The sequence below is a fragment of the Aythya marila genome (genome assembly GCF_965140915.1).
Source record: "Aythya marila genome assembly, chromosome: 3".
NCBI lineage: Eukaryota > Metazoa > Chordata > Aves > Anseriformes > Anatidae > Aythya > Aythya marila.
This window is the reverse complement of record NC_139044.1, coordinates 114,727,584-114,751,743: the sequence shown is the minus strand read 5'-3', so window position 1 is coordinate 114,751,743 and position 24,160 is coordinate 114,727,584. Positions and strand designations below refer to the sequence as shown.

At 40.2% G+C, this 24,160-nt stretch overlaps 1 protein-coding gene and 1 pseudogene across 2 annotated transcripts; both read right to left on the bottom strand.

Annotated features, from left to right (window-relative positions):
* Positions 1-3,141: 3,141 nt before the first annotated feature.
* Positions 3,142-7,794, bottom strand: LOC309876205 (glycine N-acyltransferase-like protein 3; the record flags this gene model as incomplete). The annotated part of the gene is made up of 4 exons (XM_082756209.1): positions 3,142-4,872; positions 5,961-6,119; positions 7,289-7,458; positions 7,740-7,794. 4 exons carry the CDS (start codon positions 7,792-7,794, stop codon positions 4,705-4,707), a joined length of 552 nt encoding a protein of 183 aa, XP_082612335.1. The 3' UTR covers positions 3,142-4,704.
* Positions 7,795-8,756: 962 nt separating this feature from the next.
* On the bottom strand, positions 8,757-13,808 carry LOC309876203 (centromere protein Q-like; annotated as a pseudogene). The gene is made up of 7 exons: positions 13,791-13,808; positions 13,279-13,338; positions 11,345-11,562; positions 10,183-10,312; positions 9,620-9,739; positions 9,341-9,431; positions 8,757-8,880 (listed from the first exon to the last, which is right to left on the bottom strand). The product of its transcript is annotated as a centromere protein Q-like (transcript).
* Between the last annotated feature and the right edge of the window lie 10,352 nt (positions 13,809-24,160).

The following is a 24,160-nucleotide window of genomic DNA, read 5'->3' as shown; positions in this document are numbered from 1 at the left end:
AGCTTTTAAATAAAACACATATACTTCTGTAATATAAGAAATCCAATGTAACAAGAAACCTTGCATTTATCTTATAACGATTCTGAAGGCATAGAAAGAAAGTGATAATTGAAGGCATGATCACAGTGCATGAAGAAGTGGAAGGTGATACAACTGCACTGGGTTTTCCTGAGAGTGCACTTTTTTATTTATGTAACAACCAATTTTATCTAACCACCTTTGTAGATACAGATAGACATGTCCTCCATAAACCTGTTAGCTCAGGCTTTTCCATGTATTTACCTTCAAAGATGGACTTCCAAGACTAATTTTCTTTTTCTATCTCTAACATTTCTGAAAGAAAAAAATAAAACACAACAACAACAACAACAAAACTCAGTTTAAACACTATTTCTTTCCATTTTGGAGATTGGAGACAAAATTATGATTTATTTTTTTTCATGAGCAAAACAGGCCCCTGTCCATTACACGACCAAGCACTGACTGAGGGTGCCCAACCTCCATTATTCAGACTTTTTATACACTCCCAGGGCACCAAAGTACCCTCATTTCACTGCATGGCCAACCCATGACGATCACAAGCCTTATTATTAACCCCTAAAAGGTACATTCTGATTTGCTCGCCCAACACATACATCTCACATGAAACCTCAGTAGGGCCCCTTAATGTCTTGCTGTGACATATTAGTACCAGCAAATGAGGGAGCTGGAGCTAGTTAGGAGAGGTGCTAAACACCCGAACTACAGCATGAAGTGCTCAGTTCAGCTTACAGCAACTGTCTTCATCTCACGACTGTGTCACGCCATCTGCTGGCAGCTCTAGCCCTAGATCAGCCTTCCAGTTCACCAACACACACGTGAAAGCTACCACCGTAACATTTAGCCCGTTGCATCCCAATATAACATCAAAGCCGACTAGTTTAATGTTTATTAAACTGATTTAATGGACTACATCATCTCTGAGATGTACGATGGCCATCATTTGACTGTTTATTTGAGGATGCTGAAGGCTTTTTGCCAGGTTTTGGCACCAGACATGGAGAAACTAAATCTCCATCTCTAGGTCTTTTCTAGTTTATAAGGTGGATGGGATCTGAAAGATGGAAATGCCAGACTGTTCCTGAATTATGGCAGAGTAGGTTGGTGTTTGCAAGATCATCATGATGAAAACTGTAGCAAGGGCTGTCATTCTTCCAGGCAAGACCCACACACTTCAGAGTAAGGGAGAAGTCAGTTGTACTCAAATCAGGGTATTCATCCCCATGCAATGTCCACCAAAAAGACCCACAGTTATAATCATGACAGTACTTACTCTGTTGGTCTGCCCAATCACCTTGGACTGTTTGGGTTCACTGCTTTCAAACACATGGGCTCTCTGACCACTGAGAAAAAATAGAAACTCTCCCTCCAGCACGTGACACTTGCATCTGTAAAGTGGAAATTTCTTCTTTAATTTACTCCCTCTCTCTTCCCTGTTGTTTTCTCTTTACAACAATGGAAGGCTTAAAATGCTAAGAGTAAATTAAACAGTCCCACAAATTTATTTCACAAATATAGATGTATCCTATAGGTCTGCCACAGACTACCATTTGCAAAGAAAACAGAGTTGTTTATTCCTTATGGCAGATTACTTCTAAGGAAAAACCTTAATCCAAGTTGACCCGAGTCCAGATGGCTGTAAAGGTTATTCCTGAATATTCCGTAACTGGATAACCTCAGTAAATAAAGCATGCAACCATAGCAAATATCTGTTGCTTTTGTAATACACCTTCTGACTTTCTATTAAACATTGCATAAACACGGTTTGCAAATTCCAGATGGCAGAGGGCTAACACCTCCTGGTGACAGCAAAAGGAAGTAAAAACTGACGGAGAGTCAGCACAACCCCAGGTCAATATTTCTCCAAGCCTCCCCTTCTGCTCTCTCCCAGGAGGCAGTTTGGGAGTTGAGAAGTACTCTTGGTCCAGTCTCAATGTCCTTCAGCTGCCATCCAGCAATGCCTGGGCACTTCAGCAAAGTGCTGGTGCAATGAACACCATTGTTTGTTGAATGATCACCATAGGGTGCATAGGGGATCTTTCCCTCACCAAATGTGAGTGAAACACAACTATCTGTGTGCTTATTGCTTTTCCTCCCTCTTCTATTGACAATGAAAAATAAAAAGGTTTTGGAATAGACACTGCAGAAAGAATTTTCCTCAAACCTACGTCTTTATACACCATTGGAAACCTGCTCATCACAGATCAGAAGGGACCCTACAACATATTGCTTGTGCAAACTTTTTTTCTTCCTGTTGTCCCACTGAGCAGACAATGAACATTTGTGGTGGTGCCTAAGCCAAGGGCAGAACAACATGTATTAAACTGAACACCACCTGAAAGTGCAATAGAAGGAAAACTTCAAATACTACACAGTACATGCACTTTACTATAGACACTCTTTTATTATACCACCATGTCATTTCTGATTTCTCTCAAAAATATTTTTGGCAATTAAAAGTGATCACTGCAGTTATAAAGAATACACATCACTTGGGGATTAATATACAAAGGTTGACCAAAAAAAGAAGGGGTTATGGAGAAGCAGAACATGTATGTCTCTGAGAATTTCTGGCAAGGACATCAAAATGCCTAAACTGTGGCCACAGCCTGCCCCAGTGCTGTGTCTGCAGGCTCAGGATGTTACTTTTTCTTTTCTAGAAGAAAAGCCATTGTCTCTTCACATACCAGATGGCTCCACATGCTATTCCTTCAATTGGAAATACTTCTAGGAGTAGACAGAGCAGATAAATCCACTTCCAGTAGAATTTCAAGTTCTTCTCATCAACACCTTTCTGAAGGCAAGAAGCAGCAAAGCTCATATTCATGTTTCAGTGACCTCCCTGCATCGGCTGTGCATTGAGGTTTTTCTATTGAAATGTCACCAGTCTTGTCTGCACTCACCCTTCTTTTTCCTCCATGACCTTTATTTCCCTAGGCAACCTGAAACTCTGCCTCTCATATGGCTGGGTCCTACATTGTATGACCACCTCAGGCTTTTTGCTGAGGTTTTGCTGTTGTTTATCAAATGCTTTGTTTCTGTCTTTGGATCAAACAAACACTGGATGTTGGTACCTGAAAACTATTCTCACTCTCTATAAGATCTCCAAAGCTTCTGTAAAAATGGTGTAATTGGGATGAACAAGGTAGAATCTAGAGGTAGAGACCTGGATCTATCAAATGCAATGGCAGAACTTCCCAGAACTTGAGAAAGATAAGAATTATAATATCATGTTAAAATATCCTGAAATACTAGGCTGCCTTAAGCCCCTATCTGCCTTTGAGTCAGGAGTATAAGCATCTGTGCACCTGCTCACACACTAACATAACACTATGGTTTCCTACAGTTCTTAATTTCCTATGGTCTGGTGGAAATTTTCTCGTATTCCAATAGGTCTCTCCAGCCAGGAATCACCCACTTTACTCAAAAAATATATTCAGTTTTAAAAAATTGATGAAGTACAGTCATAGCTGGGGTTTCTGAAATCGTATCTGCCAGCCACGTGTGTGAGTGACTCATGTACACTGTATGTTGTTTCAAATTGCACCGCACATACAAGTGACATTCTCATATTTAATGCAATATGAAATGCAAAAAGCTAAAATAGTAATGGAATATTTGAATTTTAGAAAAATGAAATGTCTCGATCCACTTTTTTCTTTTCATTTTAGAAAATCTCATAATTTTAGCCTAGGAACTGCTGGTATTTCAAAATCTCTCATGCAAAAGATCTGATCCAGACATAGATTTAGCAAGAAGAGGTAACTTCCATTAGTAGCATTCTGTCAGGTACACTGTAATTAACCCAAGGATATGCCTAAGCATTATCTCCTCTCTGACCTGCAGGCATCGATCCAGTATCAACTCTGACCCTTCCAAAGGTCTATGTACATTTTACCTTTACAAAGTATTTGCCTTTCCCAATTCACCTGCGTCCCTGTTAGTTAGCCCCTTGGACTACACTGTTAGTGATGCCAAAAGATGCGAGGAAGTAAAGCAGCAAGCCAACTAGTTGGGTAATGTGTGAAGCTTCATACCTAGAGAAGCCAAAGCTTATATTATTTGAACTTTTACCAGCTTCAGAGGCTCTCACCCAGCTGTTTCGGCTGACAAGTAGCCCCAGTGTCATACAGTTGGCACAGAGGAGTGGAAAGGATTTGATTTCCAATCTCTTGTCTTACAAGACCAATAGAGTCTCTCTGCATTTTGAATCCACTACTGAGAAATTTATCCCAGGAAAAAAAGGAGCCTCTGGTTCCCATGCTCTTCTGCTCTGATGTCAGACGAAGCTCACTGGCAGAGGAAATGTAAAGTTTCAAGCAGTTGTGAAAAGCACTCTTGTGAAAAACAAATTTTGTGGGAATCCCAGACCTATCTGCCAAATCTAAGGAGCTTTGACACAGGAAAGGAGGCCTGTGGAGCTCATGTATACATCCAGAGAGGAGTGGATGGGGACTACTCTGAAAAATAAACCTGCAAAAGTCATAGACATTAAAGAATGACGTTGGTAAGTTTTAAGTTTTGAATTACTTCCTTATCAAGTAATTCCCTGGTCAGATTTTTAACCCAGTCACAGAGAAAGCCTAGCAGTGTTCCTATTATTTGTTATGTAAATATACTTTCTATAAATATATTGTAAGGACATTGATAAATGATATGGTGTCCTTAGACATACTGAAGTTTGACATCTGGCAGCGTGTCTGGGTCTGAGTGGATAACCATCTGGAAGGAGGATGCTTTCACATCTACCTGCTTAGATAAAGCAACAGCTCTGGATATTCCACAGATTCCATTCTGTAGCCCTGTGTTTACAAAGATAAACACTAAGGTACTTTAAAAAGATTTTTTTTTATTATTATTTTTTTTTTTTATAAATGAAGTCCACTATTACACTTTTTACAGAACTAACCAGGTACCTGAGATCTCCAAAATTATAGAACACATATATTTGTGTAATACATAATATAGATATTCTAAAGAAATCACAGAATCACAGAATTTTCTAGGTTGGAAGAGACCTCAAGATCATCGAAAATATAGAGTTGTAGAATCATACAATATCCTGAGTTGGAAGGGACCCACAAAGATCATCAGGTCCAACTCCTGGCTCCACACAGCATCACCCAAAACCAGACCCTATGTCTGAGAGCACTGTCCCAATGCTTCTTGAACTCCAGCAGGCTCAGTGCTGTGACCACTGCCCTGGGGATCCTGTCCCAGTGCCCGACCACCTCTGGGTGCAGAACCTTTCCCTCACCCCCAGCCTGACCCTGCCCTGTCCCAGCTCCATGCCATCCCCTCGGGTCCTGTCGCTGTCCCCAGAGAGCAGAGCTCAGCGCCTGCCCCTCCGCTCCCCTCGTGAGGGAGCTGCAGGCCGCCATGAGGCCTCCCCTCGGCCTGCTCTGCTCTGGGCTGAACAAACTAATGCACCTCAGTCACTCCTCAGGAATCTTCCCCTCCAGACACTTCACCATCTTTGTAGCCCTCCCTTGGACCCTAATAGTTTTATGCCTTTCTGATACCGTGCTGCCTAAAACTGCGCAAAGTGCTTGAGGTGAGGCTTCAGCAGGCAGCAGTATCTGGGTTCAACTTCCAAGCACAGGCTCTCATTGGACTTCTAATTACTGCTCAGCTCAGTCTGTTTGTTGCCTACAGAATCTATGACAAGTGGCAAAAAATAAATAAATACATCCTCCTGCCAGTGAAATATCTCAACATAATTGAAAGCAGAACTTGAAATGGCGACATAGGATAAAATATGGATGGAATTAAAACACAAACAAAAATCCTACAAAAGCCATAGCTTAGAACTTGTGTTTTGTATAAGTACAAAACACCTTTATGCAGAGCACAATGGCAGGGTCTACACTCCATTAAGACTTTTTAAACCAACAAGTTCATCTATTCTGTTTCCTTTAAACCAAGTTAAGGACTATACCTTGAACCTGAAAAATTTGTCCCCAGTTGATGGCATTTGTGTTTTCCAGTAGCTCCTGGTAAGCCTGTGGCTCCTTGTAGAAAACTGCATGTGCGTTAGTATAATGGTCAAGGTCATCTGTCTTATTATGGGGAGAAAAAATACAGAATTAAACATCCCTCCCTTTCCACACACACACCTTTCACACTGGAATCAAAACTCAATGAAAGGTAACCCCCGAGATCCACCAAATGGTTGGAGCTTCAGGGTGGATATTTTTAGGACATCTTACTTGGCAGTTTCAGTCGTAGAAACATCTATTGCTCTCCAGAGTGTCAAAAGTAGCAGAAAGCAGCAATGGAAGTAAGCCTTCATATAAGCAAGGCACAATAACCTAGGCCTGGTGGCAGTTTCTTGAAGCTCTTGCTGAATTCATTGTTCAATAACCACCTTTTCTACCAGTTGTCCCAACACCCACACTGTGTTATTTGGTAACCAACATCAACATGTTTAGACTGCACGTGTTCTGGTAAACAAAATAGCAGCAATGCCTGTTCTCTGCCCTGAGTTGAAATAGCACAGTCAGTTCCTGTCAATACTGTTAAATCCTCTTAGACAGGATGGCAACAACATCGGGGATCATCCTTGTCCTGTGCTGACTCCTGCATTGCTGGCCTAGGAGCACTGGCTGTCCCAGGCAGCATGCCAAGAATCTAGCACAGGCAGCACTCATAGTACCTGATGCGAGACCACACCAACAGGAGCCTGTCTCCTAGCCTGGGGTTGGGGAGGCACCCACAAATGAATGCAATTCGGAGACTGTTTTATAATGGTGGACAGAGGGGACTAAGGCAAAGCTTCTCCCAGCTTCATTTTAGCACTGCCTGTTCTGGACTCCAGGAGGACCCATCCTTCACCTTGTAGCTGTATCTGCCCCATCACAGGCTCATTAAGGCTCTTTCTTACTGTCTGCCTGTACAAAGGCTAGAGAGACAAAAGAATCCTGATAAGGCTCAGTCAAGTGCCATAAGTGCAGGTAAAATATGTCTCTGCATAAGCTGTGCAAGTTATTCTGCAGTCAGTGTGATCAGGATGCTTACAATCAATTATAGCATATACTTCACAGATAAGTTTGGTTAGGCTATAGTCACTAGTCAGCTTGCTTCAGGATAGAGCAGTGCTCCCTAGAGTGGGCTTTGCTCTCGCATCCACCTGGGTTGCCCTGCTGCGCTGTATGGTTTTCACACGCTCCAGCTACACGCTTCCCAGATAAAGCTCGCCCCATTCACAAAGCTCTCAGAAACAAAGACAATAACATGTATATGTATGTACCTGCCTCTGAGGACGGGTGATAACAGCTTTGAAGTCTGACCATGAATCTACCACCACCTCCTTCCTGAAATGATTCCCTTGGTTCATCACAGCTCCATAAACCCGTAGGATGAAGATCCAAGAGAAGTAAGACAGCTTAAGACACACTAACGTGGCACCTGTGTTATAAACTGGAGAATGAACCAGCAACACAGAGATGAAGAGACACCATGTGCCTGTCTGCCTTTCTTCAAACTCCCACACATCTTCTCACCATATTGAAGCAGAAGCTTGCCTCTGTGTCACAACAATGCTTTGTCAGTACATGTATAGCTATACATAAAGGCAGCACTGACACGTTTGAGTACATGGCTATATTTACATAAGGGCAGTTCCTATAGCACTATGCCTGGAAATACTTTCATGTTGAAAATAAATATTGCACAGGTAGACCACCTGATCACATACCTGCCTTCAGTCATAGAACCATAGAATAACCCAAGGTGGAAGGGACCCATAAGGATCATCGAGTCCAACTCCTAGCACCGCACAGGTCTACCCAAAAGTTTAGACCACGTGACTAAGCGCACAGTCCGAACACTTCTTAAACTCCAACAGGCTTGGTGCAATGACTACTTCACCGGGGAGCCTGTTCCAGTGTGCAACCACCCTCTCAGTGAAGAACCTCTTCCTGATGTCCAGCCTAAACTTCCCCTGCCTCAGCTTGACACCATTTCTGTGGGTCCTATCACTGGTGACTAAAGAGAATAGACTGGTGCCTTGCCCTCCACCCTCTCATGAAGAAGCTGTAGACTGCAATGAGGTCTCCCCTCAGCTTCCTCTTTTCTAGGCTGAATAGACCAAGTCTTGTAGCACTTTCTCCAATCATCTAGATAAATAACATTTGAATGTCTTTTTGAGAAGCAGCAAATATGAAAATGTAAGAATAAAACAAAATTCCTGGAGATAGGATAAAAATTATACAATCTCCTGTATTTCTTTTTTTATTAAAAAGGTGTGAAAGTTGAAACAGAGATTTACAACTGAGCACTAGATAAACATTTTTATTACATGCTTCAGGTTTAAAGAGGATTTAATTCCAAAATAAATGTTAGTTTAAGAGGTTCTGCTTTCACCAACTTACAGATGCAATATAAAAGCCAAAATATAATGGGTTAACTTACTATATAAAAATACACAAATAAACCCAAGTTCCACCTCCCTCCCTTCTCCTAAGGCAGTATATACCAACATTAGAAGCCATCACAGCTCAAAAAAATATTCTTGATCAATATTGATTATTGATCTCTTATATCATTAGAGTCCCAGAATGCAGATGCAGATTTATGTTCAGCAGTCAAAACAGTAAAGCCATTAGGAACAAAGTGCCATTTCTGTGATCAGCATCCCACTGCTCTACATTAACATAGAGTGAGTGCACTGGCATGCATCGTTTTGCTTCATATGAGACTCCATATATTTTGGTCTCTCAAAGGAAGTCCACCTTCTCATGTGACTTTCAATGAGGGTTAACATGTTCTCCATATCAGCTGACTGCTGAACAGCACTCATATCCTTTAAAAGACCCTTCTGACTTTTTATCTTCAGAATTTCTTCAAAAAAAAAAAAAAAAAAAAAAAAAGACAACAAATCAAAAAAATGATTACACTGAGTTCAACGGAAGTTTCACTCCATCAGACATTCATGCAGACTCATTTAGATTCAGCTCATTTAGATCATGCAGACTATTTAGATTCAGCTAAAAATAAAAGATTCAAAGGCACAGAAAGAAACAAAGTTCCTTCCATCAGAGCTACACAGAGGTATACTTCAGAAATGATTACATGCTCTCTAGAACCATAGGGCTCATAAGAAAAGACAAGTGTTCCTTTAAGTGGCATGTTTTCTAGGTTTTGTTTTGTTTTTTTAAAGCACAAGCTCATTACATAGCCCTGAATGAAGAGAAAGAAAAGGGAAAAAAAGTTTCAGATAAACTTCTCTCTGGGACTGTTTAAGTTATAAAAGCACTTGCTGTTGCCTTCCCTCTCATACTCAAGCTGCCTCTGAAAATACATTCCATGCTCACCTGCAAAGTGGGTGCCTGTAAACTGCGCTTGGGGAGTTCTGGAAGGTGGAGTGCCCCAGTGCCACCTTCCTGGAACACCTAGATAGAAAAAATAAATAAACCTGAACTTTTAAATTTTGCAACTGAACTTGAAAAAATAAAAAGACACATTCTCAAGGGCTGATGAGTCCTTCTTTATACAACACTCTCTGCAGAAACAGCTCACATGCGCTAGCTCGTGAAACACCTTCTCCTTAGAGGAATGCATCAAGACCTAGTGCCAATACTTTCTGAGCCCTTTTTTCATCTTCCTCTAACTGTTTCTTGAGCGTCTGGATTTTGAATTGCAGTCTCTTTATAGTTTCTGCCATGTGTTCTGCTGATTGCTCAGCTTTAGTTATTTCTTCTTCAGATAAAATATAAACAAAAACAGAACAAAATCTGCTTGAGAAATGGTGAGTCTTTTGTGTTTAATATACAGCATAAAAGTCCCTACACAAACAGTCCTGAAGAATGGAAAAAAAAAAAAAAAAAAAAAAAAAAAACATATAAAAAGAACTATAAGAAATTAACTTAAAGAATTAACATCTGTTCCATCTCTCCTGATAGTACTTTAAAAAGTATTGAGAGCTTAGTGTCTCTTCTCCACAGCATCAGTCAAGTCACTGAAAAAAAAGAAAAAGAAGAAAAAAAATACTCTGCTCTGTAGCTAAAATGGGTGATGGTGGACACTGGACTACTCTTCCACAGAAGCACAGACATAGCCAGCAGTCCTTCTAATAAAAAGTTACAATGCACTGAGCAGCAGCATCACAAAACCTATTTTCTTCCTTTCATATGTCTTTCATACCTGCAGTTGTATCAAAGTCTTTTCATTTGTCTCAAGCATTTGTTTCTCTGCCAGCTGAAGGCTCAGGACATTCTTCAGCTCGCCCAGCTTCCCTGGGGGCACCTTTAAGGTCTTGAAAAGTCTCAGCATCCTTTATAAAAGAGAACACAACCATGACTTGTTTGGAGTTCTTTAGAAAAAAAAAAAAAAAAAAAAAAAATACTAATGGGGAGAAACTGGGGAGAAACTAAACTCAGTTTAGCCCAATTGCTATCAGTGAAGTAAAAGTATCAAGACAGGAAGAAAAGCTGTCCCAGATTCTTTTCCAAAACGGAATTCCAAAATTTACTAACTGAAGGTTAGTAAACATGATGCCCATCTACAAAAAGCGCAAGAAGAAAGATCCAGGGAATTACAGGCCTGTCAGTTGTTTACCGTAGGAAACAATATCAAATACTTTGCTAAAGTCCAAGTATCTTCCTGTTGTATACATCAAACTGTCACAGTTTAACACACATTTGATATGGAGGTGCAGGAGGATTTTGGCAAGTCAGGAATCAGACCTGACACATCACAAGTGAAGCATAAAAAAATAAGTTACAAAAAACTAGCTGCTCGTGTTCATATCTTGATATACTGGAAGACCAAAAAAGCAGCATACAGGTTTAGGCCCGATATTCATAAGTGTATGGTATACCAACACACACAAAAATTCTCAGTCACAAACAACTGTTTCCATGACATAAAAAGACTCCAAGTTATGGCCTAACAATTTTTTTCCCCTTTGACTTCTCTTTGAATTAACTTAAATTCTAATTCATTTTGTGACTGTTAAAGAAAATTTAGCTCACTGCTCCTGCCTCTATCATAAAATAATAACAAAATAAATAGCTGCCAACAAACATAAACCCTTCTAAATAAGTATAACTCTTATTAAAGTAGCTGTTAAGAATACCTCCTTAGTCCTGCTACTTCTGTAGAAGTAGCTAAAATGGGTCTGGATACTTTCAACAACACTTGCTTGTCCACTGTCAATATCTCCCTCTTTGATTTTGCATCCACGCTCTCTTCCAAGTTTTTCTAAGTGTGATGCTCCCTGGTGCAATCCTCCAACAATGGCACAGAACAACTGGGTAAACCAAATTCCTTTTCCTCTTTTTCTCTCAAAAAGTTTATTTCTTACCTCTCTTTCAACAAGTTCAGGTATTTCTGAAAATCTCCTTTTCCCCCACTTTGTTTGGGCAAAATAGATCTGAAACGAAAATAAAGGCAAAGTTTGTTTTTTGTTTGGTTTGTTTGTTTGTTTTTTAAATCAGAAAGCCTCCAAGCACAGAAGGAATCAAGTGAAGTAAACATAGCCAGAACTTCCTTATTTTTCCTTTTGACTGTCTGAGTGACTCCCTGAAAAAAAAGATATACTAAAAATGTTGCAATTTTGAGACATTCTCTGCTGTGCAACAATTTATTTACTACCATTAACCCACCATAAGAAGCACTTGAAAGCACTTCAATGCTTGACGTTCATCTGTTACTACTGACTATAAAAAAGGCTTTCTGAACTGTGACACTGTAATTCATCTCAAGCAGGTTAAGGAAAGCGATTCATTCTTCTTAGTTCCTCCCATTCCAAGAATGGGTCACGTAATAAGAAACACACAAGATGTTTGCCTAACCAGCACTGAACTCATGCTGCTCATAAGATAAGCTGTTAAGGAAACTCTTTCGAACAGTGAGCTGCCCAAGCCAATCCTGAGATATGGGCAGAATATTTTCCAGGACTGAAGAAATGTCACCTGAGCCAAAGGAGCTTAGATTTCATCACTCTGTTCATATATGTGAACAAGTCCTACGAGGAGTGGCTGAGGGAGCTGGGCTTGTTCAGCCTGGAGAAGAGGAGGCTCAGGGGCGACCTTATTGCTCTCTATGGGTACCTCAAGGGAGGCTGTAGCGAGGTGGGGGTTGGCCTGTTCTCCCACGTGCCTGGTGACAGGACGAGGGGGAATGGGCTTAAGTTGAGCCAGGGGAGTTTTTAGGTTAGATGTTAGGAAGAACTTCTTCACTGAAAGGGTTGTTAGGCACTGGAACAGGCTGCCCAGGGAAGTGGTGGAGTCACCATCCCTGGAAGTCTTCAAAAGACGTTTAGATGTAGAGCTCAGGGAAATGGTTTAGTGGGGACTGTTAGCGTTAGGTCAGAGGTTGGACTCGATGATCTTGAGGTCTCTTCCAACCTAGAAAATTCTGTGATTCTGTGATTCTATAGACTCTATGCATGTCTTCAAAACTACAGCCAGCTTGTCTTCTTGTTAACCATCAGGCAACACTTCCCTCTGCTGACCAAACACGGTAGCACGCACCTGCTCCCTGGTTTCCACAGTTCCTAGTTAAGGCAGGGGGTCTCTATTATGGTTTTGGCTGGGACAGTGTTAGTTTTCTTCCCAGCAGCTTGTATAGCACCATATTTTAAATTTCTAACCAAGATATTGCGGATAACACTGGGTTTTAGCTGTTGTTGAAGACTGCTTACACAGCATCAAGGCCTTTTCTGCTTCTCACACTGCCCTGCCAGCAAGGCTGGGGGTACGCAAGAGGCTGGGAGGGGACACAGCCAGGACAGATGACTCCAGCTGACCAAACAGGTAATCCATACCACATGACATCGTGCTCAGCAATAATAGCTGGGGGAAATAAGATGGGGTGTTTGAGGGTATGGCATTTGTCTTACCAAGAAACTCTTATGCATGATGGAGCTGTCCTGGACACAGCTCAACATCTGCTGGCCAATGGGAAGCTGTGAGTGAATTCCTTATTTTCCTTTGGGTGTTTAGCTTTTGATTTACCTTTTACCCTATATTTATCTCAACTCACAAGTTTTCTTGCTTTCACCTTTATATCATCCCCATCCCACTGTGGGGGAATGAGCAAGCAGCTGTGTGTGGCTGAGCTGCCTACCAAGGTTAAACCACAACGGTCTCAAAGGAACTGTCCACGCTGGACATTTCCTCAAGAGGACTGCCTTTAATGAAAGGTATGAAATACACGAAATCCAGCAGAAAAACGGGCAAATCCCTTTCTTTCATTGGTTATGTTTTAACTTACTTGACCCAAAAGAATGATTACCTTTCTTTTTTGAGCTTGTTTTCTTCTTTCTCCATCCGTTCCTTTTTTTTTTTTTTTTTGCTACTAGGTTTTCTTGCTGTTCCCTCATTAGCAGTCTACCTTCTTCTACTGGAAGATGCAGGGTGATGTTTCATTGTCTGTAAACCAAACAGCAAAGAAGGAAACAAATAATCCAGCAATTATAATCCATCCGATACAAAGTGCACGTTAACAAGCAAAAGGAAAGAAATGCCAGGATACATGTATACAGGATGCATGTAGAGCACTACAACTCCCAGCATGCAACGCTGCGAGCCCCAACAGCGCAACAGGCGCTCCAGCCAAAAAGCCTGCTGGGAGTTGTAGTCCTTACAACCAACACCGCCTTCCCCTAACCCCCTGCTCCTAGCAGCCAACACAGCGGCAGCTCCCACAACAACTCCCCGCGCACAGACTCACCCCGCTGCTGCCGCTTCCTCACAACTCCCACCGGCTCCATGTCCCAGCCCCGAGCCGTTACCGACCCGTTTTACCCGCGCAACCGAGGCCATGCGCATAGCAGGGAGGGGATAACATTAGATTCTTAACGATGAGGCCATCAGGAATATAAAAGAGTTTAGAGGGAACAAGGGTGATTCAGGAGACTCCATGCAGTCTCCAGTTTCTTGTTCTCCAGCTGGTTCCATGTTAAGGCATGGATGTTTCTGGGTGTTTGCTGTTGTCTTTACATTCAAAGTTGTTTGACCAATGAAAAGTTGTTTGGAAAAGAACTGCTGTGGAGAGAAGGGTATAAGAGGGGAGCCTGCCCTCAAGAAAGAAGAAGAAAAAGAAAAAAAAAAAAAAGAAAAAAAGAAAAAAAGGCAACACGATGAAGTTACATCAATAAAGAAGTAGGAAAAAGGAGTGAAGAGGAACAGGGTGGCAGAATGGAGACCAGGACGGGAACAGGCATTTTGATTGCCTCGTGAAGATAGGTTCGGCCAAACTCAGCAAACTGCTCAGAGAAGCTCATACAGAAAGTCACTGGAAATGGGCACACTGGAGCTGGAGAGAAGCTTGAGCTGAGAGAAGTGGAGCCGTGCACACAACTGCCTCTCGCTGGTAAGCAGTTGTGCATTATGGGGAATCATACATGTATGTCCTTAGAAACAAAGACTGTCCTGGTAACCTTGCAACTTATTCTCCTTATTGACAATCGGACAGTTTATGAGCCTGAAATATGGGACCAAACTGAGGTCAAGGTGTGGGACTCTGCAACTAAAAACGACAAGGTTGCAGTGGGATTGCTCGGCACCTGGCAAGCAATCTCTGAGATTAAAGAGCCATGTAGAGCCACGATCACAAACGTGTGGCTTGCCAGATAGTGAGGGAGCTGCGGGCTCCTTTACTGATCCGACTGCTACGCCATGGGCCCCTCTGCTGCTACAGCCATCGAAGGCTTTTGCTGTTACGCCCCCTGTGACCTGAACGTGCCTTTTGATCCAGGCCTATTGGCCTTGAAAAGGAGATGAATGTGCTTTTTCTTCGATCTGGGAAGAACGGGATACATAAGGCCTGAAGACCGAGTTGCTTGACAACTTAAACCGAGACATATTGTTCAGAAGGAATGGAAAAGGGAGACTGTTAAGTCATGGAAATTAAAGGATTGTTTGTTACCTTTCCTGATTGTACGTATGTATAGGCATATTCGGGTTTAGTATGTAAATCAATTTTCTGTATATTTAGAATGTTTGATGTTTGTGTGTGCGTGTTGGTGGAGCGTAGAGTCCCCGCACACCCAGCGCTGTTTACTTGCCTTTTATACCTTTTAGAAATATTTGTTTTATAAATATTACAAAATTCAGATTGAATTCAGACCTCATTTATAACACTTTGGAGACTCAGGAGCTGGACTCAGCAATCCTCGCAGGTCCCTTCCAACTCAGGACATTCTGTGAGTCTATGACCCCAGTGGAGAAGTGGTGAAAGGTGACAACCAGACCAAGATACGGTAGGTTTGCCAGGATGTATTTCAGTGAAGAAGTTTCCTCCTCAAGTCTACTTCAGCGAAGAGCTAGGGACGGCCCTCTTTGTGGTAACAGGCCCTGGTGGTGATGTCACAGCGTATCCCTCCTGTATCCCTTCTATATCCCTCTGCCGTGGGTGCCAGCTGTGGCCCAGTTGCTTGTGGGGCCTGTAGGAGGAGGACCCAGAGAGAGCATTGTGTCTATCTGGGGACATCCTGCTGTAATGGAGAGGGTGAGAGCCCTTAGCGGTGAGGGGCAGCGGGAGGGAGGTTGGGGGCTGAAGCAGGACCCTTCCCAGCAGGCTGCTCGGGGCTGTGTCTCCTGCGGAGATTTCTCTCCAAACTGGCCAAGATCCTCATCCCTACCAGCTCCAGCCCCCTGCAGATTTCATTTTTGTATTTTAAGATTGTTTGTATTTAAACCATAGCTATTTGGAGAGTAGTTTGTCCAAAATTTCTATTTGGAAAAATCTCCAAATGAGTTGTAAGGACATGTGTTACTGGATCCTGTAATGCTATGCAGATGTGGAGTCAGAAGCTATGAAATCCTAGCTGAGCAAAAGATTGGGAATAGAACACGAAAATTAAATACATATAAAAATACAAACATTGCTTTACACATTTTCTTGCAGTGTTTAAAAGTACACAAACATGTCTGAAGATATATGCCTTTACACCACATATTCATAACCTAAGCCATATGTATTTGCATCCACTCTTAACTCTGTGAGGCTAAACAGATTATGCTGTTTCTGTGCCTTCTCACAATACAGGCCTTCTTTTCTGCTGATCATCCTGATATTTTTTTCTCTTCTTCTATTGCATGTTCACTGTTTTTGATCATAAATTATGAAAAATGTATAACAATTTAGATGAGCTCCCACCAGTACTTTCATAACTGCATTACTACTTACATAGTATAACTGGAAATATCTTTTCTCATGCTTGTTAATCACAGAATACATGATTTAGTTAGCCTTTTTTACTTTGTTATCATTGTGGACACCCTGCTATTCCTGACAGGTAATTAGAGGCCTTTTTCCTGTTCAAAGAAAGACAGAGAAATATGTATGAGAAATTACTCAACATAGGAATTAGTTGCAATTGAGTTTCTGCTATTTTCAGTGTAAAAATAATGAGAAAATAATGGGAAATTATAGTACTGATCCGATGCCAGTGCTAAAAATCTAGTCACACTCGTATCAGCCTCCCGGCTAAGTCGCAATAGCCTGTGTCAATCCTGCTACCAAACTGTTTGAAAGTAACCTTCCCTAAACTGTGCTATTTGAAACAGCTGCTGCAGGGATCACAGGACATTAAAAATGCTGCTTGTAAGGGATCGCTGCAGGTCATTCAGTTCTCCTCCTCCTTGAAACAGGACTTCTGCCAAGCAGGTTGCCTGTGATTTTATTCAACTGAGCCTTAAAGGTAGTTTTTTCCCTCATTTGCTCTAACAAGCATTCTGTAGTGCTGTATCACTGTCCTAATGAAGAATATTTTCCTAAATGTCTATTCCGAACCTTCCAATCTGCAATTTGCTTTCATTTACCTTGTGATTTACCATCAGTTATTTACCGAGCAGAGGTTGACTCTCTTGGCTGTAACTGCCCTTCAGGCAACTGCAGCTCACCTTTTTAGGCTCCCTTGGGCTGCAAGCTCACCTCTTGGTCTCCTTGCTGTCAGAAAGAACAAGCACTGCTCGGTCAATGGCTGTCTTTATTTCCAAGGGTGTGAATAACAGTCCAAATAACGAAGATTAATGAAATCATAAGGCTGGAAGTGACCTCATTTAGCTTGTCCATTCTGCCCCAAGTGAGATCAATTGCATCTGTACCATTCTCGACAGAAAATTTCTCTAATCTAAACATTTCCAATGGTGGAGGCTCTATGTCCTCTCTGGCTTGGAGACAAGCTGAGCTTTCCAGTACAGTTAGTTAGAGATAGCTGAATCCAGTAGGTTTCTGGTCCCAGGGGAATTTCTTCTGTCCCAGCCCAATAGTTGCAAGGCTGCTGCATTTTCATGCCCCCATCTCCAGCCAGCAGTGAGTCTAAACAAAGTGGCTCTCAGTTTTGTCCCTGCCTTCCTGCTGATCAGGGCTAAAGCTTGCTAGTGGAATACACTACACACACAACAGGATCTCTCCTGTCTTACACAATCAGTCCATCCAGTTGCTGTCCAGTGCAAGGAATGCTTTTTGCAGTCCACTATTTTTTTTTCAATTTCAAGAGTTTAATGATTTGAGGGTAAAAGATCCATTTATAGTTATGAGAAAAAAAAGATAAAACTGTACAAAACTCAGTGCATGCATTGTAAACAAGGATTGCTTTCAACTTTTGTATCCACTTAATTCACTTGAAAGAAGGTAAAAAATATCCATAAATCAGACTCTTAAAAAAGAAATCCTAGCTTATTTAAATTTTGTTTAAAATGTTCACAATCTCCGAAGCCATTGAAATTCCTCACAAATGAGAACTCAGCTCTAGAGCATAGATAGACAACAACTTTGTGTCTGAAATAGGCTATACACAGATCTTCCGTTCCTGAGAAATAGGCAAATTGTGTGCCCTGAAAGTTTAGATACTACTCTTTTTGGTTAGAATTAAGAATACTTTTCTCCTATGTGTTATCATAATGTATTAACATTCAAATATCAGCAGGGTATTAATTACAAAACTGTCCATGCACAGGACAAAAATAGAGATCAATTAATTCCAAATTCATTATTTTTTAAAAAAAAGTGAAAAATAAAATTAATAAAAATAAAAGATTCCCATCCCACCTCCCCTCCCTCCCTCCTACCTTCCTCTCTTCCCATCCCCAAACCTGCAAATAAAAAAAAAAAGGAATAAAATTGTCAGAACTATTGGGGTATTTAAAATTGCATACTGTAGTTAATGCTCCTCTTTTGGATTGTTTTGACAAGACAAATCTGCTTAGCTATTTTTAAAATGACCTAAGTTCTTTTGTTGTTGTTGTTGTGTTGTTGTTGTTTAATTTTATTTAGGAATTAGGTATTTCCTGCAACATTTTTTAAAGATATATTTTAAATATTTAGGGATCCAATTTTAGACCCTCTTAGATTTTAATGCAAATTTTTAAATGCAAATTTAGGTTCCAGCTGAAGGAAGATTAACTCCATCTCAGCTCATGAAAATGTGCAACTGCAAGTCTAATTTGAATCATGTATTTAAACCTCATTAATTTTAATAACATTTATGCATACTTGTGTGCTTCTGGATGTAGTTTCAAAGTGTAATTTCTACTGGATACATAAAAATAATCTCCTAATATCTTTCCTTTTCCAAGTTTATATTCTCTTGTGTGAGCAATTTCATTGGGAAAAAAAAAAAAAAAAAAAAAAAAAAAAAAAAAAGTAGACAGATGAATGTGTATATACATTGTATATCTATATGTATATATACTTAAAACAAGTTTGCAATACACATAATTTGTCTTTAAAATGATTTTGTTATTTATACTTCCAGTATAGGCAAAGCTTGCATACTGTTGGATACTGTCTGGAATATTGAGCTCAAAGCTGGGTAGAACGGTTATCAGACTGGAATGAGTACACAAAGTTCAAAAAGAGAAAAGCTAGGACTTGATACAGCATCTGCTAGACCTGATTCTGTTCCCAGACAATATTCTGTCAAACATTGTAAATACATGTGGATTATGTCTGCCTTTTACCAAATATAGGCAATATTTTTTTCCTTTTGCCTATTCAATTGGAAAATATGTGGTATACAGTAGAGACAGATTTTCAGCATCATGTAGAAGCCATGTAGCTCAATCCCTGCTTTTCTCTGATAATAGTAACAATTTAAATTGTAATGGCTTATAAAGAATAAATCAGAAACTAGATTGTGTGCCCTACTAAACAAGTTTTGGTTGGTTTGATTTCTCTAGGGCATACTAAAAATTAAGCATCAGGATTTAAATATCAGCCCTGTAAATATGTAGTTTAAATGCTAAAATATGATATATATTTTTAATGCAGCTTGAATGGACTTTCACCAAATGAACAATGTTTGAAAATATATAAATAATTTAAATGAAATTATTTTTTTGAATCTGAAGGTCCATAAACTTATAAAACTTACATTTTGACCTCAGTACAATGTATCCTCATGCTATTTTTATAATACTGAAGTCAGGAAATTAGAGCTCTGATGAAACTCACAGTCCTGTAAAGGGGAACATCAAAACTCTGCAGTTTCCAGCCCATCAGCCATGGTTTCCAGACCATCAGCTATAGCATCACAATGAGCAACTAGTTAATCTGGAGTAAATTCTTTGCTATCAATAAAACCTTACTGCTTGGACATTGCAATTTTTAATCCTAGTAAATACCTGTGTATTTCTGAAATGATTAGGTAAGAAATTTCTGAAATGATTAGGTAAGAAATCATCCTTAATAAGGCAGGAAAATAGGAATACAATTTTCTGACAACTTTGGTAGTTGAATTCTCATCCCGTGCTTGCTAATAAGGTAACAGTGAGACATTTCCAAATGTTTTATGGAGGCCTTTGTGGAACAAAGACAAGAAAAGAAAGAAATTTTTACTCCCCAAAATGACCAATCTAGAATTAAAAACAAACACAGAGCAAAGGGCTTAAGTATAAATCCTACCTGTGCTGTTTTTTTGTTTGTTTGTTTGTTTGTTTTTATGTGTGTGTGGTTTTTGTTTGTTTGTTTGTTTTGCCTTTAAATCAAATTTCCACTTTGGATATAAGGAACACTCTTTATGAAATTTTCATGGAATCCAATTCACTTCAAAAAACAACAACAACAAAAAAATGTAAGAGTTAACTGCAAATTTTATGAGTAAAAGCCTAGTCCCTTTTTTCTCTTTTTTTTATTTATTTTTTAATTAACTCCAATCTTAATGGCCCTTCACCATAAATGAAGCTTGAAATAAATATGGACATCAGATACCCAGTTCATGATCTTTGCAAATTGTCACATTGTCGTAAGAGCATGTATTAACCATAATCACTGAAGCATAAGTTTTTAATGAAATATAAAGTCAGTGCTGTTGCTTATCCCAGTTTTATATTAAGGTTTTGTACAAGTTCCAGTCTATTGACTTTACTGAAGGTTCTCCAAGTTTACACCAATACAAATGATGACAAGTAAGACCAATAGCCAAGGATATCTATTCCTTTTACAGTTCGGCAAAATATATGTATTTCAAACAAGAATGTTTTGGAAGTGTACTGCACCTAGGCCTGGATTATTCTCAATAAGTTTAACATTTATTCAGAAATGACATATTTAGAGTGTGCATTATTTGGAAACATTCCATGTAGTTCTATCATTAAAATAATAAGAATAAGAATAAAAAACATATAAAACTTAAATTCTAGGTACTAGATCATACTTACAATTTAAAATATGTTTTAGAAACAATTGACATACTAGACATTTCTATTCTAGATTGGCAGTTAACTGTCGTGCATCATGTTTCTGTATAAAGTAGTTCTAAAGTAATTCCTAAGAGGTTGCTAGTCAGAGAGAAAAAGAAAGTGCAACACTTTAAATAAACAGTCCCAGCAGCTGCAATTTACAGCTACTGGCTATTCTTTATGCAGTGTAAGCACACTGAATATATTGTGTGAGTGAGTGTGATTTCTTTTCCATAAGTAGTAGACAGATCAGCATCAAGGACATAGCTTTAATTCAAAAAAGTGTAGTAATGTTCATATACTGATTAGATCAAAGTCCTGAATAAATGTCTTTTAAAGGATACATTTTTGATGTTTAGCTTGAAGCGTATCAATGTTTTCTAAATTATTCTGGTGACTTTATTATATTATTTATTATATTTGGATATCCTATCTCCACTGATTCTTCATCTTAGAGGATTCCCAAGCACAAACCAGATGTGGCTTTATGCTTGTGCCCGTGTGTTTTGGAGTAGGGCTACTATAGATTACGCAACCTACAATTGAAAATATATAATATCTGAATAGGAATATTTCAGATTTCACTCATTTCTTGTTGCCTGAATATCTGAGCAGTTATTACAGGGTTTTCCTTTCCCCTAATCCCACAGGTTATGCTAGCTGTAGTCAACTGAACAGTTGGGTCAATGGCTCACGGTATTTTTATTCTCTGTTCTGTAAAATTGCTGAAATGATGCCTGGTTCAGTTTTGGCTTGATACATCCAAAATTTGTTCATACGATTCCCATGCACAGCTTTGGAGTTAGCACTGGACAGGTGCCATGTCTCTCAAGCAGTGTGGATGCAGTTTCCCTGATTTAGAGGATTAAGGGCTATTCTGTGTTAGCAATTCAAACACACCACATAGTTGACCTCAGGAGTACAGAACAGAACCTGTTGCTAGTTTACCTGCAGAGATTTAGCCGCAACGTCCACCCCACTTTGGAGAGTATCATAACTCAGATCCCCACTACAGCAGTGGCATAGGCTTCTCTGTGGAAAATGTCCTCTCCTGCGCACAGCGTGCTGATTCTTCCTGTTGGGAAAGGTGATCAAAATTTTTGTGACCTAAAAATAAACCAGAAAGCTCATGTAAATAACAGCACAAACTGCAGGAGAGATTTATAATTCAAGTTCAGTATGATTACTGAATTACCATTCTCAATTTCCAGACATCCTTCCGTTAGACTTTTAAAGACAATTAATTTGTTAAAATCATTATAATCATTATTTTTGCAAAGGAATTACACTGGCATTTTTAGCCACTTTCAGTAAAACAATTATATGGGATTGTTTCAGATTCCCTGATAACTACCTGCTTTGGTACCTTTGCTGACATTCTCAGTGATGCTGTAGACTGAATGACTATGAAGACTAGTGTGTACTTTATCCCCTGCAGGAAAAATTTAGGTAGGCAGAATATAATTATGCTAATCTAAATTTGGCCTAGACAGCAGAGTTAACATTAGTTTTCCTGGTGGGATTTTTTACTCCATAAGAATGAAATAATCTTTCATTAGATACTCTGGCAATATCTACATATTCAGCAAGAAGCACGGGTATGTACTGAGGTGTAGTACAAAAGTTTCAAAAGGAAAAATAAGAAAATTAGAAACACCCTTAATAGTCTCAGTGGAACAGATTCCTAAGGGAACTCCATTCAAACTGGCCTGTCTACAAATATTTGTTAAAAAATCCAACAGTTCAAAACACTCATATACATTACTAAAAACTATCAAACAAATGAATAATTTAGAATTAATAACCAATTAGTAAAGAGCTTTAACAGTTCAGTACCCTATCCTCCTCTCCTCTCCTCTCCTCTCCTCTCCTCTCCTCTCCTCTCCTCTCCTCTCCTCTCCTCTCCTCTCCTCTCCTCTCCTCTCCTCTCCTCTCTTCTCCTCTCCTCTCCTCTCCTCTCCTCTCCTCTCCTCTCCTCTCCTCTCCCCTCCTCTCTTGGAGAGCTGTTGAAACAGCTTGTTCTGGATGCCATCTCCAAGCAATTGTTAAGATAAGAAGGTTATGAGGAGTAGTCAGCATGGATTCACCAAGGGGAAGTCATGCTCGACCAACCTCAATGATAGCTTCACCAGCCGGGTAGACAGGGGTAGAGCAGTGGATGTCATCTACCTTGACTTCAGCAAGGCTTTTGATACTGTCTTCCATGACATTCTGCTAAAAAGCTGAGGAAGTGTGGGATAGAGGAGTGGACAGTGAGGTGGGTTGAGAACTGGCTGACTGGCCAAGCTCAGAGGGTGGTGATCGGCAGAGCAGAGTCTGGCTGGAGGCCTGTGACTGGCGGTGTTCCCCAAGGGTTGGTGCTGGGTCCGGTCTTGTTCAACATCTTCATCAACGACCTTGATGAGGGAATAGTGTCTGCCCTCAGCAAGTACGCCAATGACACAAAGCTGGGAGGAGTGGCTGACATGCCAGAAGGCTGTGCTGCCATTCAGCGAGATCTGGACAGGCTGGAGAGAAGGGCAGGAAGAAACCAAATGAGATTTAATAAGAGCAAGTGTAGAGTCCTGCACCTGGGAAGGAACAACCACATGTATCAGTACAGGCTGGGGGACAACCTGAGGGAGAGAAGCTCTGAGAAGGACCTTGGGGTCCTGGTGGATGACAGATTGGCCATGAGCCAGCAGCATGCCCTGGTGGCCAAGAAGGCCAATGGGATCCTGGTGTGCATTAAACGGAGTGTTGCCAGCAGGTCAAGGGAGGTGATCCTCCCCCTCTACTCTGCCCTGGAGTACTGTGTCCAGTTCTGGGCTTCCTAGTACCAAAAAAAAAAAAAAAAAGACAGGGATCTCCTGGAAAGAGTCCAGCAGAGGGCCACAAAGATAATAAATGAACCACAAGGTTCATAGGGAATTATACAACTAGCAACTGAACAAAACGTGGAATAGGACAGAATTAATAAGGGAGGAAATGACCCTGTGTGTGAATGGGGAACTAAAACCAGTCAGTGCTCAGATTACGTCAGTTTTGAAATATGCTCACTTCAGCCCCCTGTGTTTCCACAGGAGATGCTGGCAGGTGTAAATTTTGGTATGTTTCAGCAGCACAAGTTTATTGTATAACTGCAGAAATTAATAAAATAATTTCCAAAACAATACACCATACCAAATCTTGGCCTTGTTTCCCCCCACAATAAGTAATTTCACAAGACTCATTCATCATTTGAAAAAAATTACAATATATCTGTGTAATATTTTGGAAAAAGTCTGCATGAGTTTTTCTACAGCCAAATATTTGACATTTCTGTCATAGGGGATGACACACTAGTAAAATCTCTCATTTAGGGATCAGGTGATGTGAAAAATAAACATCTATTATTCTATTATACATCTACATATGCCACTGTTGTGGAGAGATTTGAGCAATGCTGACAGCTGATGGTAAAGTTTGCATCAAATACGTTTTTAGTGTAATTGCTGGCATGTACTAAT